The sequence below is a fragment of the Bos taurus genome, chromosome 20 (genome assembly GCF_002263795.3).
Source record: "Bos taurus isolate L1 Dominette 01449 registration number 42190680 breed Hereford chromosome 20, ARS-UCD2.0, whole genome shotgun sequence".
In the NCBI taxonomy this organism is placed as follows: Eukaryota; Metazoa; Chordata; class Mammalia; order Artiodactyla; family Bovidae; genus Bos; species Bos taurus.
The window spans coordinates 53,821,421-53,842,575 of record NC_037347.1 but is presented as its reverse complement, the minus strand read 5'-3'; the positions used below and the strand labels follow the sequence as shown (position 1 = coordinate 53,842,575).

The following is a 21,155-nucleotide window of genomic DNA, read 5'->3' as shown; positions in this document are numbered from 1 at the left end:
AATGTTCAGAGATCTTCTGTGTCTTTATTGAAGCATGGTAGAAGAGACCTCATTTTATCCAGTCTCTATGAGTTGTCAGTTGTGTGACCGGGCGCTGATTTCCCAGCCATATTAGTCTACGATCTCTTCATCTCTATAAGAACAGATTTGTCTTGGACATCTTTAGGTCCCTTTACATTTGCAAATGCCATAGTCATGTCATTTAAGAGTAAAGGTATTGGTCTCTCTAAATGTACCTACTTGGCTATACGTAATGTGTTGAATCACAAAACAGGAGTCAAAGACAAACACTTCCAGTCTTAATGGAAGCATGCTTTCTATCTGCACACAGTTTGCATGAAATATCCTTAATGAGTTATCTCCTTTGTATCAGAAAACTATGACAGCTTTTATGAGGGTATATTAAGAGTTTCTATTAAAGGCTTAATTACAATATTGACTTTCACTAAATTTTTATAAATAGATTTGATCTATAGAATAAAAACTCACTTTAATATGAGTATATTTTGAAACACATTTTCTGAGTATCTTTGCCTTCTTTTCAGAAGTTTGAGTCCTATATTCAAATTTTTTAATCCAATTTTTAGTTTCTTTTTCAAGTTTGCTGTATGACCTTGTCATCATTTTGAAATCCCTCTCTCTCTCTCTTTTGTTAATTTAAAGAGGTATTTCTAACTGACATCTCATCATAAGCTATATGAAAATCTCAGGAATGTGTAAGAAATTAAGTACTCTAATAAGGACGCAGTGAACATCCTTCAAGCATTTGTTCTCTGAGGCTACAATTAAACTCAAAATCAACTAAGTAAACACTCCTAATGCTCTGCAACTATTCTTTTCCTAAAGATATTTTAGACAGATTTTTTTTTAATTTGACAGCTATTTCCAAACCTGATCACAATTTTATTTCTTATTTTAGCATATAAATTGGCTATTGTTTCCTAAATAATGTTATGCTAAGCATTTAAAACAGTTACACAAGATATTTAATATTTCCTTCTAATGGCTTAAAGTTATTACACAAAGAAAATATTAAAATATTACCAATAAGTAAATATATAGATAAATTCAGATTATAAATCAGAGTAGAAAAGGGCAGATTTACTCATATAAATTCACACTAAAGCTCTTCACTGGATAAGAATCATTGATTGAGGACTTTAGTAATTTTCTTTATGTTGCAGTAAATCAAGTTATATGTTTTTGATTTTACAATATGGAGAAACTCTAAAATTAAAAAGTTTTTTTCAGGAGATGCTAGAATTAGAAATGGAACTCTTTTCAGCATATCTTTTCTCCAGAGTATGAAACACATCTGAACACAAAACATTCGTTTCCAACTATATGACATTTGACTTCTATAATGCAATTTACACTGTTATTGTTTGAAATACATGAGAAGCAGTTCGGGGCTTTTAAAAAACAAGGGTTTTTTAGTGAAGCAAAATTGAATTTAAATTTTGGATCTGCCACTTTATCACTATGTCAGTTCAGTTCATTTCAGTCACTCAGTCATATCCTACTCTTTGCGACCCCATGAATCGCAGCACGCCAGGCCTCCCTGTCCATCACCAACTCCTGGAGTTCACTCAAACTCACATCCATAGAGTCAGTGATGCCATCCAGCCATCTCATCCTCTGTCGTCCCCTTTTCCTCCTGCTCCCAATCCCTCCCATCATCAGAGTCTTTTCCAATGAGTCAGCTCTTCGCATGAGGTGGCGAAAGTACTGGAGTTTCAGCTTTAGCATCATTCCTTTCAAAGAACACCCAGGGCAATGCCAAAGAATGCTCAAACTACCGCACAATTGCACTCATCTCACATGCTAGTAAAGTAACGCTGAAAATTCTCTAAGCCAGGCTTCAGCAATACGTGAACTGTGAACTTCCAGATGTTCAAGCTGGTTTTAGAAAAGGCAGAGGAACCAGAGATCAAATTGCCAACATCCTCTGGATCACGGAAAAAGCAAGAGAGTTCCAGAAAAACATCTATTTCTGCTTTATTGACTATGCCAAAGCCTTTGACTGTGTGGATCACAATAAACTGTGGAAAATTCTGAAAGAAATGGGAATACCAGACCACCTGACCTGCCTCTTGAGAAACCTATATGCAGGTCAGGAAGCAACAATTTATCACTGTGTAAACTTGGCCAAATTTCCTGTCTGCACCTTGACTATAGAATGGGACTAACAGTGAAGCCTCATTAGGTTTGTTATAAAAATTTGGGGCATGTTATTACAACCCCCTGGCCCACAGATAGCAAGCAATAAATAGTCACATGATGCAGGATCACATTTCCAGAAAGCTCTCTAGCTTCTCTTATGCATCATAGGAGTGCTCATATGTCAGCAGCTACTGAGGAAATTCCTGAATTCCATTTGCAATATACCAGCAAGTGAGCACAGCCTTTTTAAACAAAGGTTTCTTCACTTTTGGTAAATAGCCCAGTTCTGATTTTTATTTTTAAGAGAGTTGATGGTGATATTGCTGCAAATTGCACATCCTTGTTTTGAGATAAAAGAGACAAAAGCGGGACATGGTCTGCTCTTAAAAATCTGAAGAATCTTACTAATAGTTTAGAAAATTGAAAATACAAAAGACAAGTCAGGAAGCTTTTCACAAATGCCTGTAAGGCTAAAACTCCCTTTCATTATCAATGCTACAGACTTGGAGTTAATTGCATTTCAGGGCACAAGGCAAGGTACATCTTTTCAGTGTGCACTTCCTTAATTAGTACAAACATTTGGTCCCTGGGAAAGGTAGAAGAATAAGGATTGCTTTTGTATTTGTTAATGTTTTCTGTTTTTTATTCCCTGTTAGCACCTAGAGGCCCATGTGAATGACACATTTTTATTAAAATCAAGAACAAATATTATGTAAATTATGCCCCCAAACACCAGCTATGCAGTCTGATTATTTTAAGACAGCTTTGGAAGGATTCATTTTAGTTGTCTAACCAAAACAAAGCTGAAAGAAAAATGTACATTCTAATGGATCTGTGCTTCTCAATATCGGCATTTAGAGACATATACCCATCACTTTTGCAGAGCAACAACTGGGCATATGTGTGTAACATACCTGGTGTTCAATTACATGCCCTCAATAATATAGAGCAACTACAGAGGCAAACAGCACTATAAATGGAAGAATTATATAAATAATTTTTGCTAAATAAAATGCATATGTTGAAACATTCATATGAATATGCATATATGCAAAACACATATGCTGGTATGCATTGCCCCAAAATAGTTTTCAACATTTGCCATGAGTATAATTAGCACCCCAATTTTACCACCATACTACCCAGTTTGGTTTATTCTGTGTGAGGGTTTTTTGACCTGAGCACTATTCATATTCTGGACCAGAAAATTCTTTGTTGTGGGGACTCACTTGTGAGTTGTAAGATGTTCAGGACCACCCCTGACCTTTGCCTGCAAATGAGAATAATATTCTTCCCTCAGTTGTGACAACCAAACACTTCATCAGACATTGCCAAATGTCCCCAGGTAGGGGGTACTTTGGGGATTCCCAGGTGGCTCCGTGATAAAGAATCCGCCTGCCAATGCAGGAGACACAGATTCCACCCCTGGGTCAGGAAGATCCCCTGGAGAAGGAAATGGAACAATCTCCAGTATTCTTGCCTGGGAAATCCCATTGGCAGAGAAGCCCAGTGGGCTACAGTCCCTGGGGTTTCAAAGGAACTGGATTCGACATGACTTAGTAACTAAATAACAAAAGCGGGGATTTTGCCCTTGGATGACTACTGTTTTATGTGGAATCAGTGTTTTTTGTTTGTTTGTTTGTTTATTGGGATATATAGAAGCAACACTGAGAGAAAGTCTGTCACTGACCTCAATGTTTCCTTCTTTGGCCTATCTTTTGGGAACATACATTCCTCCCTTCACAGCATTTTGACATTTTAAAAATCCATTATTTATTTTGAAATGTACATTTTCCTATCACTCTGTTTATTAAACTCACTCATGCATCTCTGATTTCTCTTTTCCCCCCACTGACATTGCTGTCAGGATGAATTTCCAAGACATTAGCTTAGTGCAAAGCCTTTGTACAATCTCTCTTGAGCTCCTTTTTACAACCTCATTATTTGCCATTCCCACACAGGCAGCCTAAGCTCCTTGTGTACACAGCAAACTGCAGTTATTTTCCCTATTCTTCACCTGTCTAATCCTTAGCCTGGGTTTTGAACCTCAATTCAGTCTTCCTCAACTCATTCCCTTTAGAAGATATCAGGCACACTTGTTCCTTGCATTTGTATTAGATCTTTATTCTCTCTCTCCACTGGGCTTCAAGCTGCTCTGTGTGTGTGTGTGTGTGTGTGTTTAATTTCTTTATCATGAGGAATATTGTAATATTTGCATATGATATGGTACTTTAGATATCATTTTAAATTCCATGTACCTCCTGCTGCTTTTAACTACAAATATAGAATGTATCATTGATATCAAGCTTTAGTTTTAAAAAGAAAGTCTTACCCATCTTTATCAAATATTTTCACATTAAACTCACAGCATGAAATATTTTTATTCTCAAAATGTGTTGGCTCCTTTAGGTAAATGACCACTGATTTTTAAGTATCCTTTATAATGCTTGGAGAAGGAAATGGGAACCCACTCCAGTAGCTTTGCCTAGAGAATCTGATAGACAGCGGAGCCTGGTGCGCTACAGTCCATGGGGTCGTAAAGAGTCAGGCAAGTGAGTAACACTTCCACACTTTATAATGTTAGCTTTTAATGTAGTTAGTTCTAAAGACACATTTTCCTTATGAAATGCATATGGTCTTCTATGGAATGATGAAGCATAGTGGGTTTTCCTATGGTTGAACAAATAAGCACATCAACTTCTGTTTGTAACACTTAATTAAAGATTAATGTTCACAACTGAGTTCTTTCATTTTGTTTTGTATACTTTGCCTATCCTGCTTCTAGCAATGTTGAGTTCTTGTTCTCAGTGTGACAGAAGGGTTATCAACTAACAAGATGATTTTTCTACATTCACAGATGAAACAGAATTATTAAATACATAACTTTGTGCTCTGAACATTGTTTCTCTCCATGTGTGAGTGTTCTGGTCATTTCTTTTAAACTTAAAAAGAATCATTTTTATATAACAGGAAATTGAAACCCTTTACATAGATTTCATAGATTCTGAGGAGACTATCATACTAGCTTTTGTTAGAATGGATGAGAACTAAAGAGAGTGAGAATATAACCTTGATGGGAAAAAGCAGACCGATTTGTTAAGGATTTCAGACCTTCTAGGGCCTTAGAATTATCCAAGAGTATATATACAAGGTAACTAAAGACTTTTATATATTTACATAGTTCTTTGATTTTTATCATAATTAAGATACAAATCTTGCTGATTATGCAAGGAAAGCTTTAATTATCTCTATGCATGACATGCCACAGTAATGTTAGTGAGCTCTTACTGTGTTAAGTACTTTCTGTCAATGTAATTTACTTCTGTCAACATATTCATGCAACATTATTATTTCTTATTCATTTACCTGATATTGAGATTTAGCGAGGTTAAATGACTGTATAAGATTACACAGCTAGTAAATCAGGTCACCAGAATTCTCACATTGGTTTTCCTGTCATTAGAGGTAAGTCTCTAACCCACCTTAAGTTCCAGAGGTTGGTGATGGGCAGGGAATCCTGGTGTGCTGCAGTCCATGGGGTTGCAGAGAGTCGGGCACGACTGAGCAACTGAACTGAAATGAACTGAACTGAACTGAACCTGCCTTGGACGAGTCAGCATTTATTGAGTGGCTATTAGGTGCAGGCCGCTTGTCTTGGAACTTAGAGCACACTGCTTGATAAACAATCATAATAACTCTGAGAGATATATATTAGTGTTCTTCTTTTAGAAATAAGGGTAGATAGTTTCCCAAAGGTTTACCACATTATGACAGAACAAGGACAGACTCAGAGATGAATGCTATTTCCAAACGCTCACCTTTTTTTCACTGTATTTATATTCCCTATTACCAAGGTACCAAAGAGTTTCTAATATGTACTGAAATATTTCTCTATAAATTTTTTCAGTCAATAATGCCCCCATCTATTATCAAATGAAAAAACAATCATCTGTGCGGTCGCCAATATATTCATAAAGATAGCTACATGTCTGCTAAATTTGACAGAAACCCCTCTGTTATTTACTCAGTTAATGAAACAGATGATACTATGATTGAATTGCATTAATGGAAAATAACATGGAAAATAAACATTTTAAATATTACTCATCCATTTAAAATTATTATCAGAGACAATAAAATCTTTATATATCTAAAAGGAGAAAGTATACCATACCTTACTAAGCTATTAGCACTGTCAGGATCTTGGGCCAAAACTGTGCCAACAACTGTCCCGATCTTGGCATTTTCATAGACTTCCATGACATAGGAAGGCATGGAAAATAGTGGTGGTTCATCTACATCCCCAACAATGATCTTCAGCATGGTAGCATCTTTAAAAGGACCCAAGTGAGAAAAGCGAAAATCAAGGTGTGTATTGGCTCCTTCTATGTTGAGGGTATATGACTTCTTTTTCTCATAGTTCAGTGGCTGTGGGGAAAAAATAAGATTTCCAATGTTATGACTCCCATCACTTTTCAAACAAATATTCCCTTTTCCATTTTTGAAACAAACAAACATGGATATGTTTAGGTCAATCTATCCACTCATAAACAAACTATAAAGTTTGTCTTAGCAGTAATATCTACAGCAGAAATCATGGAAACTCAAGTCTGAAACAACAGTGATTTTTCACAGCCATAAATATGATGATAATTAGGGACAAAAGAGTATTTTCCGCAGTCAAGCTAATATTGCTTTTTGGGGAATCTCTTCAAGCAACTTTTTTCTATCTCCTCTTCGACTTAAATCATTAACTTTTTAAAATATTTGCTGTGTGGATGTTCAGTCTCTCAATTGTGTCCAACTCTTTGTGACCCCATGGGCTGGAACCCACCAGGCTCCTCTGTCCATGGGATTGTCCCAGTAAGAATACTGGAGTGTGTTGCCATTTCCACCTCCAGGGGATCTCCCCAACCCAGTGAGGGAACTCGCATCTTTTGTACCGCAGGTGGATTCTTTGCTCCTGAAGCAATGCGGAAATGTTTTCTACCAATCTGCTAAATTGAAAAGGTACTTTTTTGTTTGTTTGTTTTGTACTTAATCTATCTTGTACCATTGATTTTTATCTATCATCATATTATTTTTACCTTGCTGGTCTTAAACTTGATTTCTTATTTTAAAATCTGACAAATTTTTAAGCTTTCAATTAACATTATCTTGAAATTTTAGCAAAAGGTTTTATACACACTTCTAAAGTTCACTTTTATAGTTTTAATTGTAATTATTTACTTTTTTTTGCTTGTAATACCATTTTGTATATTTATTTTGGTTTTCATTTCCTTTATTATGATATTTTTATCCACTTTGTTTTTTCAATTGTAGTATTCTGCTTGTTTATACCGTTTATCTTTTTAGCTTTGAATCGGCATTAATAGTTTCTCTGTATCTTTCTAGTTATTTTTTCTTACTTTAAAAAATAATCCAGATAATATTTATGTATCTTCTATTAATATATTTATTAGGAGCCATGAATTTGACTTCATATACAATAATGAAGAACTAGGTCAATCTTGGTGTTTTGTCCAAGAGAATATATGTTCTATTATAGGATATAAAATAGTAAACATTCATTTATAGCACTGGACACTTAGGGATATATGACATTGTAGGCATTATGAACAGCAACCTACTCCAGTATTCTTGTCTGGAAAAACCCATGGACACAGATCCTCATGGGCTACAGTTCATGGGGTTGCAAAGAGTAGGACATGACTTAGCAACTAAACATCAACATCAAGTGTTATGAAAATAATAAGGATGCAGACTTAGAAGCAAGAGTGTGTGAGTCAGTAGGTAGTATTTCCAAGAGGAAGTACCTTTATAGGTAATGACTGAAACATTTGAAAGTGTTAAACATGAGGGACATAACAGGTTCTGTGATCCAAAATGTGCTTAGTTATAGGATTAATCACGCTGAAAGTCTCCATGGTGATATTAGTGCAGGCAATGCATAAATCAACGTTATATTTTGAGCCTGCAGAAGTACCTATAGATTAACATCTATAACAAAAAACTATAGATATTTTTCCACCCCTATTTCTGCAACGGATTTTGCAGGAGTCTGCTTCAATCTTGCAGTCTTCTTTCCTGGCAGGATCAGAGAATGATCATTCCCTAGGGTGGACATCAGATATTTTCATTTACCCTAAGGCCCAAGGAGAAGCTATAGAGCACATTTAGTGGGATTTTATAAACCAAAAGTCAGTCCTACTGATTATTATTTCCCTTATTGTTTCTGAGTTGCCTTTAAAAATTGACCTACCCAGGGTTGGAGATTGTATAGGAGGAAAACAACCATTTAAAAAGACACTGGATCCTTGGAAGAAAAGCTATGACAAAACTACAAAGCATATTAAAAAGCAGAGACTTTACTTTGCTGACAAAGGTCCAAATAGTCAAAGCTATGGTTTTTCTTGTAGTCATGTATGGATGACTACTAGTAGTCAGGTATGGTGAGAGTTGGACCGTAAAGAAGGCTGAGTGCCAGAGAATGGATGCTTTTGAACTGTGGTGTTGGAAAAGACTCTTGAGAGTCCCTTGGACTGCAAGGAGATCCAACCAATCCATCCTAAAGGAAATCAGTCCTGAATATTCATTGGAATGACTGATGCTGAAGCTCCAATAGTTTGGCCACATGATGCGAAGAACTGACTCATTTGAAAAGATGCTGATGCTGGGAAAGATTTAACGCAGGAGGAGAGGGGGACAAGAGAGGATCAGATGGCTGGTTGACATCATGGACTCGAGTATACTCCAGGAGTTGGTGATGGACAGGGAAGCCTGACGTGCTGCAGTCCATGGGGTCACAAAGAGTTGGACATGACTGAGTGACTGAACTGAACTGCCTGAACTTCCAAACAAAATAATAACAACCTAGAACAAATAATAGTTCTCAGGAAGATAGATAAGACATTGTCATTACATTATTTTACAAGTGTTTATAAGACAAAATAAAATATTAAAAATGTTAAAAACTCAAATTCTTAAATGTGAACCAAATATACAATACATATACATTTATATATGGAAAAATATTATGCATTTTATATTTATATATTTTAAAGAAGAGAAACCAAAATATCACTGGAAGGACTGATGCTGAAGCTCTAATACATTGGCCACTTGGTGCAAAGTGCTGGCTCCTTGGGAAAAACCCTGATGCTGGGAAAGATAAAAGGCAGGAGGAGAAGGGGATGACAGAGAATAAGATGGCAGGGTGGCATCATCGACTCAATGGACATGAGTTTGAGCAAGCTCCAGAAGAAAGTGAACGACAGGGAAGCCTGGCAAGCTGCAGTCCATGGGGTTGCAAAGAATCGGACACGACTGAGTGACAGAACAACAATTTTAAAGAAAGGCTAATTGATCTGCAGTTTATGACCCACCAAGTGGGAGTCATTTCCTTCTTAGAGAATTAAAGCTAGAAATGAATTGCCAGTGTATCTAATATCCATCTTGTTTGGGGACTTGCATGACTTTTAGTTGGACCCACAGATTCACTGCACTTTTCTTTCCTTGACTCCTTTCTCCTTAACAGTAGTAAGTAAGGATCTGTTTTGGAGTAATTCAATAAGTTTCATCCAAATTTAAATGACCTCTCCTCAAAATGGTACACAATTGCTGCCTATCAAGAATTAGGTGCATGGATATGGTCCCCTCAGCACAGAGGAGTAGGGACTGTCAGAATCTAGATATTTGGCTCATGGAAAGCCGCCCTTGGCAGGTTTACTACTTTTTAAGTATCGATGTAATTTTTTAGATGTAACCCACTGCATCTGGTAGACTTTATAATAACTGAGGTTCACTGAGAGTCAGAAGGACTTTCAATGCAACTTGTGGAAATAATTTTAGCCACCTCTATCCCATCAGATATTATTATCAAGCTGTGGATCCAACAACAGGCATCTCTCTTTCCATTTTTAGCAGATCCCCTGGCAAGTTTGATGTTATTTATCTCAACACTGGCCTACCTACTGCTAAGGTACAGGTTTTTATGTCAACACATGGTTTCATGTTTATGACTAACTCATATATATTTAAGTATCCCAAGAAAGAGATAATCATTTTAAAGGACTTGTTTTTCAGGTCTGGCAGATGGATGGATAGAACCCATCTCAAGTCACTAAGGAAAGAGAGGATATTTTGGATCACAAAATTTCAGAAGCAGATGAACTAATAGCACACATGGAAATAGTTTTAGTAACCTCATTTATAAACAAAACACTGCAGTGCTAAATTGCAAATTAGAGAAACTGGCAATACATTATGCTTTTGGAGGATTTCTTTTTGCAGGATTATGTATACAAAATAAAGTATGTTAATACTTGGTTTTATATTAAAACAAAGAATATACAACAGTATATAGAGAAAGAATTAGGATTATAATTTTTTTCCATTTACTGTAAATCCTGGTAATGCCGTCCAAGTGCGTATTATTCACACACTGTAAGTAGATCCCTCAGTAATTTCCTAATAATCTTTTGTTCCCAGGAAATTAGTTAGAACTCTGTCTAAGGGTATCAATTTTCATATCACAAGATTTTTATTTTTATTATGTGAAAGTAGTTTATCAAAAACAATAGACCAAGAACAGTGAAATCTATTCATCTAATACCTAGTTTTTATTAAAAGATGAAGGAAAAAAAATTTAAAACATACTCAGTTTATAAAAATACCAAAGAAAGAAAAAAAAAGAGACATGTTTAACTGAGAGTATACAAAACACACACTTTTCCTATCTTAAAACAAAACAGCAACCAAAAAAAAAAAAGGGTACAGAACAAGTTCATATGTGTGAGGCATAGTAGGAAATTGATTAGGGCAATTATAGAATGAGAGATTGTTTATGAGCATGATAAATAACCTTTTCCAGCTATACAATGTAAAAATTTCAACTGCCCATGCCTGCAGTTTTGGGGGGCAGGATTCTGACGTTTGAATTGGACAGATTAAAACAATCAACCCTTTTGAGCAACTTGACAACTCTTGGAAAGATGAGCCTCCAGTCTTTGATAAAGTTCACCATTATCTACTCCTAGATTTTGCCTCACCAAGATATTTGGTGTAAGGGGTTGGGGGTGGGGGGCGTCTATAATTTACATACAGTTTATCCCATTTGACAAAACATCAGACCGATGCCAAGTTTCTTTTTCCTTTCTTTCTTTTCAAAACTGTAAGTCTGGATTACCAGTTCAGTGTTTAAGATGAGAAGCAGGTGAGTCTAAGGGAAAGGTGTTCTACTGGAGATTACTAACATAATCTTAATCTTTAAGGAGAAATATTCCAGGAACTCTATCAGACCCTGTTTTTGGTTTTTTTTTTGTTTTTTTTTTTTTTGCGTTGGCCTTAATTCCCAGGATTGGTCTCAGTTGCAGTACAAATTCTTAGAGTCAGGAACCAAAACTACGTCATCATTGATGCTCACAGTTAACAAATGTATTCATTGGAAGGACTGATGCTGAAGCTGAAGTTTCAATACTTTGGCCACCTGATGCGAAGAACTGACTCATTGGAAAAGACCCTGATGCTGGGAAAGATTGAAGACGGGAGGAGAAGGGGACAACAGAGGATGAGATGGTTGGATGGCATCACCGACTCAATGGACATGAGTTTGAGCAAGCTCCGGGAGCTGGTGAAGGACAGGGAAAGCTGGCAGGCTGCAGTCCATGGAATTGCAAAGAGTCAGACACAACTGAGCGACTGAATTGAATTGAACTGATGACTATTATTGACAAATTTAGTACATTAAAATAATTTTAATATCATATGTGTCAATTACCAAATAGGATATACTTATGACAGGAAACTGTCATTTATGAAATGAGAAATTAACCAGCTAACTTTAATTTTTTAAATTTTAGTATTTTATCTAGCTATGCTAAATATGATGCAATCATGATAATCATAATTAGTAACCAAATATACTAGCAATATATAATTACTAGGAACTATAACAAGGATATATACTGGCATATTTATAAATATATACATATAAATATATATACTTGATATTTATTAATATCCTTACTGCTGCTGCTGCTAAGTCACTTCAGTCATGTCCAACTCTGTGCAACCCCATAGACGGCAGCCCACCAGGCTCCTCTGTCCCTGGGATTCTCCAGGCAAGATACTGGAGTGGGTTGCTATTTCCTTCTCCAATGCATGCATGGATGCTAAGTCGCTTCAGTCATGTCTGACTCTGTGCGACCTCATGGACAGCAGCCCACCAGGCTCCTCTGTCCATAGAGTTCTCTAGGCAAGAATACTGGAGTGGGCTGCCATTTCCTTCTCCATAATATCCTTGATATCCTAATATAATTGATTTTCTGACACTGAACCATTTCTGGAAGAATTCAACTTGTGATGTGCTTTGTTTTACTAGAATGGTTCTACAGGTGACAAGAGGTTGCTTAACATTTCTATTATTTACTAGTTTTTGTATAACTGCCATTGCATTAGTTGCTGGGGGCTGCCATAACAGTAATCACTGAGGGGTTTAAAACAGCAAAAATGTATTCTCTTGCAGTTCTGGGAACATGGGAGTCTGAAATTTGGCAGTGCTCGGGTTTATAGGCCCTATAAACTGTCCCTCACAGATTGTTTTCCAGTTTCTGTGACTGCCCTGGCACACCTGGGAAAGAAGACACCCCAGCACAGTTGGGAATCCAGTTTGCATTCCAAGTTTGGTGTTACAAACTCTTAGCTTTATAGCTATTGGGTCATAAAGTTGTATTTCAGAGGAAACACAGAAAACTTCAAGTGACTCATGCAACAACTATTGTGGTCAGATCATGTTATGTATTCATAATATTTCCTCATTTTTAATGCTCAAAATTGTCTGTGATCTCCATATATGAAGGGCACTTCAATTGGGTATAGAGCCTGGGACTCACGTTTACTTTCCTGAGTATATGGGAAGTATTCACGCATGCTTAACACAAATCTCGCATGAAAATATTTCCCTACTGTTCTCCACCTTTAAAGAATTGGCCCTCTTTTATCTGAGTGCTTATAACAACTTAAATAAACCTATACCATTAACATTTGACATCTTGTATTATAACAATGTATCATAGCTACTCAGTTTCCTCTAAGAGAGAGAATATTATCTAATTCATCTTTGCATTTTAATTATCTGGCATAATTCTTGGTACATGGTGGGTGATTAATAGCCTCCCTCTACTTCAGTATAGCTTTGTTTAGAGTATGGAAAAGTGCTATTTTATAGTTTACACTTGAAAGATGAAGAACTCTATGTTATTTTTAAAATACGAAGTTAATTCCTATGTGTGAACATATGTAAATAATTAACATATATTAACTCATTTAATGATCACAACTCTTGTGAGTTACAATTGTTTCCATTTACAAATGAAGAAAACAAGTACATAAAAGTCAAGAAACTTATTCAGGGTAACAGCCTATAAGTGATATACTTAGGATTTGAACTCAGGTAGTGGGAACTCTATAGGCTTTGTTCTTAAGCACTGTGATAGTTTGCCTGAAATCTAATTAGCATATAAAGAGTGTAATATAACATTCCAACTTGATAACTAACAAGGAACAGATTTTTCAGTTCAGTTCAGTCAGTCAGTTGTGTCCGATTCTTTGTGACCCCATAGACTGCAGCACACCAGGCCTCCCTGTCCATCACCAACTTCTGGAGTTTACTCAAACTCATGTCTGTTGAGTTGGTGATGCCATCCAACCATCTCATTCTCTGTTGTCTGCTTCTCCTCCTGCTTTCAGTCTTTCCAAGCAACAGGGTCTTTTCAAATGAGTTTCTTCGCATCAGGTGGTCAAAGTATTGGAGTTTCAGTTTCAGCTTCAGCAACAGTCCTTCCAATGAATATTCAGGACTGATTTCCTTTGGAATGGACTGGTTGGATCTCCCTGCAGTCCAAGGGACTCTCAAGAATCTTCTCCAACACCACATAACAAAAGCATCAATTCTTCGGCACTCAGCTTTCTTTATAGTCCAACTCTCACATCCATACATGACCACTGAAGAGACCATAGCTTTGACTAGATGGACCTTTGTTGACAAAGTAATGTCTCTGCTTTTGAATATGCTGTCTAGGTTGGTCAAGCTTTCCTTCCAAGGAGCAAGTGTCTTTTAATTTCATGGCTGCAGTCACCATCTGCAGTGATTTTGGAGCTCCAAAAAATAAAGTCTGTCACTGTTTCCACTTTTTCCCCATCTTTTTGCCATGGAGTGATTGGAAAATATGCCATGATCTTAATTTTCTGAATGTTGAGCTTTAAGCCAACTTTTCCACTCTCCTCTTTCACTTTCATCAAGAGGCTCTTTAGCTCTTCTTCTTCACTTTCTGCCAGATTTTTAGTGAAATAAAATTCCCTCACTATTAAAGGATACATTCTTGCCTCTTCCATTGAACATGAACTATTAACTTCATTAATTCTGGCTACCAAAACTCTTAGTACTTTTATAATTCCTTAATTCAGACTCACAAAGCTAAAAAATTGAAACACTTGAAATTCTTTTCTTGCAAAATCTTCTGCAACCTCTGTGACAGTTAGAGCTGTTTATTATGGTGTAATTCTAACTTCCCCAGGCAGTGGGGCTTTGCTTACTTTTCTTCAGTTACTTTTCAATGTTCTAATGCAGTTCACTGTCGCTGATTGGTTCCAATTTTCATCTTAAGTTTTCATTTCTTAATTTTATCATATTACTCCTAGCAATTACTTTCACATATCATTGCTCTTTCTTACTTATAAAATCAAACTTTTCCCTCTTTAATAAGAACACATTTCATATTCCTCTAGATAAGTTATCATCTTCCCCATCAATCATTTTCTAGCCAGCTCTACATATTTGGAACATTTTAATTGTTTCTCATTAATCACTTCTACTATTCATTACATCACACTAATATATTCCTCCTCTGGAACTATGCAACCATCATAAATAGATACATACCAAAAACAGCATTAGGCCAAGTTGTTCTAATACTCACTTCTTCATGGACTCTAAGAAGATCCTAAAATTCTGTTTTCCTACATAATAAAAGTGACTCATAGGACCTCTCCTTGATCCAGTTATTATATTGCATCATGATCCATGTGTTTCATCACTGAAATGGGATGGTAATAATGATATTGATACCAATATTTAAATAAAAAATGGAACTACAATTGTGCAAAATATGGCCAAGTCCTGGAATTTTATGAAAAAAAAGCATATTCTGTTATTTGGTTATTTTGAAATTTTACTTTTGTATTGGGGTATAGTCAATTTTGTGATGGTTTCAGGTGAACAGCAAAACAATTCAGTTATACTTATACATGTATCCATTCCCTTTCAATCCCCTTCCTACCCAGGTTGCCACATAACATTGAGTGGAGTTCCTTGTGTTATACAGTAGGAACTTGTTGGTTATCCATTTTAAATATAGCAGTGTGTATTGTACATAACCTTGCCAAACTCCCTAATTATCCCTTCCCCCTTGGAAACCATGTTTGTTCTCTAACTCTATGAGTCTCTCTCTGTTTTGTAGGTTGATTTGTGCCATTTCATTTTAGATTCCACATATAAGGTATGTCGTACAATATTTCTCCTTCCCTGTCTGAGTTACTTCACTCAGAATGAAACTCTCTAGGTCCATCCATGTTTCTGTAAATTACATCATTTCATTCTTTTCAATGGCTGAGTAATATTCCATTGTATATATGTACTATAACTTCTTTATCCATTCCTCTATCAGTGGATATTTAGGTTGTTTCTATGTCTTGACTATTATAAACAGTGCTGCAATGAAAATTGGGGTGCATGTATCTTTTCAGATCATGTTTTCCTCCACATATATGCCTAGAAGTGGGATTGCAGGGTCTTATGGTAGCTCTACTTTGAGTTTTTTTTAAGTTGTGCATCTGGTCCCATCACTTCATGGGAAATAGATGGGGAAACAGTGGAAACAGTGTCAAACTATTTTTTCGGGCTCGAAAATCACTGCAGATGGTGACTGCAGCCATGAAATTAAAAGATGTTTACTCCTTGGAAGAAAAGTTATGACCAACCTAGATAGCATATTGAAAAGCAGAGACATTACTTTACCAACAAAGGTCTGTCTAGTCAAGGCTATGGTTTTTCCAGTAGTCACATATGGATGCAAGAGTTGGACTGTGAAGAAGGCTGAGCACCAAAGAATTGATGCTTTTGAGCTGTGGTGTTGGAGAAGACTCTTGAGAGTCCAATGGACTGCAAGGAGATGCAACCAGTCCATTCTAGAGGAGATCAGCCCTGGGTGTTCTTTGGAAGGAATGATGCTAAAGCTGAAACTCCAGTACTTTGGCCGCCTCATGTGAAGAGTTGACTCATTGGAAAAGACTCTGATGCTGGGAGAGATTGGGGGCAGGAGGAGAAGGGGACAATAGAAGATGAGATGGCTGGATGGCATCACCTACTCGACGGACATGAGTTTGGGTGAACTCCAGGAGTTGGTGATGGACAGGGAGGCCTGGCGTGCTGTGATTCATGGGATCGAAAAGAGTTGGACATGACTGAGCAACTGAACTGTTGTGGATAGCTCAACTTATCAGGCTGTTTCAACAAATCATTAATTTCCAACTAGTATACTAAGTAGTATTACAGTGCTGAGTGCTCAGTCTTTTCAGTTGTGTCTGACTGTGACCTCATGGACTGTAGCCCCCAGGCTCCTCTCTCCTTAGGATTTCCCAGGCAAGAATACTGGAGTGGGTTGCCGCACCCTACTCTACAGGATCTTCCCAGACCAAGGTATGGAACCTGAATCTCCTGTATTGCAGGCAGATTCTTTACCACTGAGCCACTTCTGCTGCTGCTGTTGCTAAGTCGCTTCAGTCGTGTCTCACTCTGTGCAACCCCATAGACAGCAGCCCAACAGGCTCCCCCATCCCTGGGATTCTCCAGGCAAGAATACTGGAGTGGGTTGCCATTTCCTTCTCCAATGCTTGAAAGTGAAAAGTGAAAGTGAAGTCGCTCAGTCGTGTCTGACTCCTAGCGACCCCATGGAGTGCAGCCCACCAGGCTCCTCCATCCATGGGATTTTCCAGGCAAGAGTACTGGAGTGGGGTGCCATTGCCTTCTCCTGGGGAAGCCCAAATAATATTACTGGAATAGTGGGGGGAGAGGGTGTGATGATTTGGAAGAATGGCATTGAAACATGTATAATATCATATATGAAACGAATCACCAGTCCAGGTCAATGCAGGATACAGGATGCTTGGGGCTGGTGCACTGGGATGACCCAGAGGGATGGTACGGGGAGGGATGTGGGAGGGGGGTTCAGGATGGGGAACACGTGCACACCTGTGGTGGATTCATGTTGATGTATGGCAAAACCAATACAATATTGTAATTGGCCTCCAATTAAAATACATTTAAATTTTAAAAAAGTGTTAATTAATGTCAAAGTAGTTTCAATGAATCTATCACTCCATAGCCATGCCTATGGATGAAGAATCAGAACTAAAGTTGCCACAAAGCAGTCCTCTGTCAAAGCTATTTTAAATACAGTGGTAGATTTCACTGAATTGAACTTCCGTCTCTTCAGTTTCTGGCTGAACATGAGGACCACTTTCAAGACACTTAAATCTTATAAGAATAAAAATAATAGTTTGATTTTTAAATACAATCTCTAAGGAATGTTTTATTTCAATAGTTCATTAGTATTAGAAACCAATTTCTTATTATGTATGAAGTGTATGCGTTTGTAATAAGTTGGTATACCATATTTCTATTGCACTTTGTGGCTCACAGGCTCATAACTTCACAATCTGATGGCAAAGAACATCCTGATTATTATTCTGTCACTCAATGCAAGACGAAGAAATGATACAGAAAAATTCAGTAAATACAATCCACTAACAATTTAAAAATGTGATTATTTTGAATGGGTGTAGTATGGATAAGGAAATGGCAACCCACTCCAGTGTTCTTGCCTGGAGAATCCCAGGGGTGCGGGAGGCTGGTGGGCTGCCGTCTATGGGGTTGCACAGAGTTGGACACGACTGAAGCGACTTAGCAGCAGCAGCAGTATGGTTTTAGTTGGAAACATTTCCTATTTTTTCTCAGGGTTAATTTAAACTTAAACAAATACTTTTATAACTTTTTATGTTACTCCCACTGTCCACCTCTGATCCTTTATTAAATAAAATGGTATAAATGATATATAGTATAAAATTAAAAAAAAATACAAGGTACCCAGTTGCAAAAAAAAAAAAAAAAAAAATGTGCACCAACTACTGTGGATAGAGATACACTTACACAGAGTGCACATTAGATACACGTTCCTGGAAATTATCAGTATGTTGGTGCTGTGCTCAGTAGCTCATTCATGTCCAACTCTTTGTGACCCCATGGACTATAGCCCACCAGGTTCCTCTCTCCATGGGATTTTCCAGCATATTTATAATGAATTAATTAGAATAAGTTCTTTCTACTCTACTAGATCTAGCAGATTTAAGAAGGATATAGAATTGTTGGAGTTTCCTTGGTGGCTCAGATGATAAAGAATCTGACTGCAATGCTGGAGCATGCCATGCATGCTAAGTTGCTTCAGTCCTGTTGGACTCTGTGCAACCCTATGGACTGTAGCCTGCCAGTCTTCTCTGTCCATGGTATTCTCCAGACAAGAATACTGGAATGGATTACTGTGCCCTCCTCCAGGGGAACTTCCCAACCTAGGGATCGAACCTGCATCTCTTAGATCTCCTGCATTTGCAGGCAGGTTCTTTCCCACTAGCAATGTGGGAGATCCAGGTTTCTCTCTGGGTAAGGAAGATCCCCTGGAGAGGGAAACAGCAACCCACTGTCATATTCTTACCTGTGAAATCCCATGAACAGAGGAGCCTGGTCAGCTACAGTCCATGGGATGACAAAGAGTCTGACACGACTGAGCAACTAACACTAGCACAATGAAAAACTAGAGAGATGCTTACCTTGATATGTAAAACAGAGAAGATAAATCAAAGAAAGATATGTACGAGTGAAACCTACCTAGAAATGTTATGCTACAAAGACAAAACTAGAATTTTGATAAAAATCCTTACAGAAGACAGAAGGGGAAGTAGATTGCCAAAAGCCGTGAATGACAGTTCATGTTGTGCTGTGCTTAGTGGCTCAGTTGTGTCCAGCTCTGCTACCCATGGACTGTAACCTGCCAGGTTCCTCTATCCATAGGATTTCCCAGGCAGGAATACTGGAGTGGGTTGCCATTTCCTCCTCCAGGAGATCTTCCCAACCCAGAGATCCAACCCAAGTCTCCCACATTGCAGGAAGACGCTGCCATCTGAGGCACCAGGGTGTCTATGCATGCGATACCAAAGGGGAGGAGGGATAAATTAGGAAGATGGCATTAATATATACACACTACTATGTATAACTAGATAACCAACAAGAACCTACTTTATAGCACAGGCAGCTATATGCAATATTTTGTAATATCCTCTGAGGGAAAAATCCACAGAAGATAGATAGATAGATTGATCGATCTATCTATCTAACTGTCTATAGAAATCACTGTGCTGTACACCTGAAACTAATCTGACATTGTAAATCAGCTATGCTTCAATGAGAAAATATTGGTATCATTCACAAAAGTATACATAGGATGTGCTATTCTTTATGTGATTATAGGTCATTTAGATAACATGAAATAAAGGAAGGCAGTAAGATAAGCTCATGGAGTTTTCTGGAAAGTGTAGTTAACACTCAGTGCAAATAGATGAAGAAAGAAAGAAAAGAAGAAATGCAGGTATTGAAGTATCACTGTGCTTATTAGCCAGGCACAACTTAGAGCACTATTTTGCTTCATTTATCTCTCGTAACAATCACTTTGTAGCACATTAAAATTAAGAAAACTGAAGATTAGAGATTTGTGATAATGTCATACATCTCTTACATGGCAAGACCAAAATTTATTTTTCATCCAACAGTAAAAATGGTATTTTCCATCATCCTTCACTGACTAAATAACCAAGTTTAAGATTTTAGGCTTAAAATAATAGGCATTGTTTTTGCAATTAAGTATACTTGAAGAAGGCGATAGCACCCCACTCCAGTACTCTTGCCTGGAAAATCCTATGGAGGGAGGAGCCTGGAAGGCTGCAGTCCATGGGGTCACTGAGGGTTGGACACAACTGAGCGACTTCACTTTCACTTTTCACTTTCACACATTGGAGAAGGAAATGGCAACCCACTCCAGTGTTCTTGCCTGGAGAATCCCAGGGACGGGGGAGCCTGGTGGGCTGCCGTCTATGGGGTCGCACAGGGTCGGACACGACTGAAGCGACTTAGCAGCATACTTGAAGAAGAAAAGTGGTACTACAGATACTGTTTGCCGAAAGTCATGAAAGAAAATTGGGCTAGAGCCTTGAGTTAAAACAAACAAACCAAAAAATGGAATAACTTCTATAAAGAAGGCCAATTGACATAGGGACCACAAGAACTGAATCTTAGAGAGGCTACTACAAAGCATACCCCTGGCTACAGAGGCTTATGTCACAGGAAAGAATGCATCAACTTGCATTCATCCCTATCTTTTTCCCCTTTCCACCTAGTCAGGGTCCATTAAACAAGGAATGAAAGTTATCAAAGTGTATTTACAACGTACTGCACCATGGACCAGTGAATTCAACTTGGCAATTTTCTGATGAAGGCACGATATAGAAAGAATGTGCGGATGCTCCTGCAAACTGATTTATAGAGCAGGGCTGATTTTGATCTTTGGGAAGATTAGCTGTTCTGCCTTGCTGGCTCAAGTGAGCTGCCTTTGAGATTAAATAAGGAACAAGTTCGAAAGGACTGTTTTATCTATTTCCTGCCATCTGTATGAGTGCCTCTTGAAGGTTAAAATCCAGAGTTATATGGCTTAATTTTCAAATTGCAATAGTTTGTAACATTATATATGGATTATCCATTTTAGAGTTATTCCATTGAGATATGGAATAACTCTAAAATGGATAATCCTAATCTGAAGGATTAAGAAATTAAA

The 21,155-nt window shown here is 37.5% G+C and overlaps 1 protein-coding gene across 5 annotated transcripts in view; it reads right to left on the bottom strand.

Moving 5' to 3' along the window:
• The window catches only part of CDH18 (cadherin 18), a 605,364-nt gene that overhangs the window by 96,073 nt on the left and 488,136 nt on the right, over positions 1-21,155 (bottom strand). For all 5 annotated transcript variants that reach the window (XM_059878702.1, XM_015459117.3, XM_015459116.3 and 2 more), the window contains 1 exon segment: positions 6,338-6,591. In XM_059878702.1, coding sequence (XP_059734685.1) covers positions 6,338-6,591 — 254 coding nt within the window.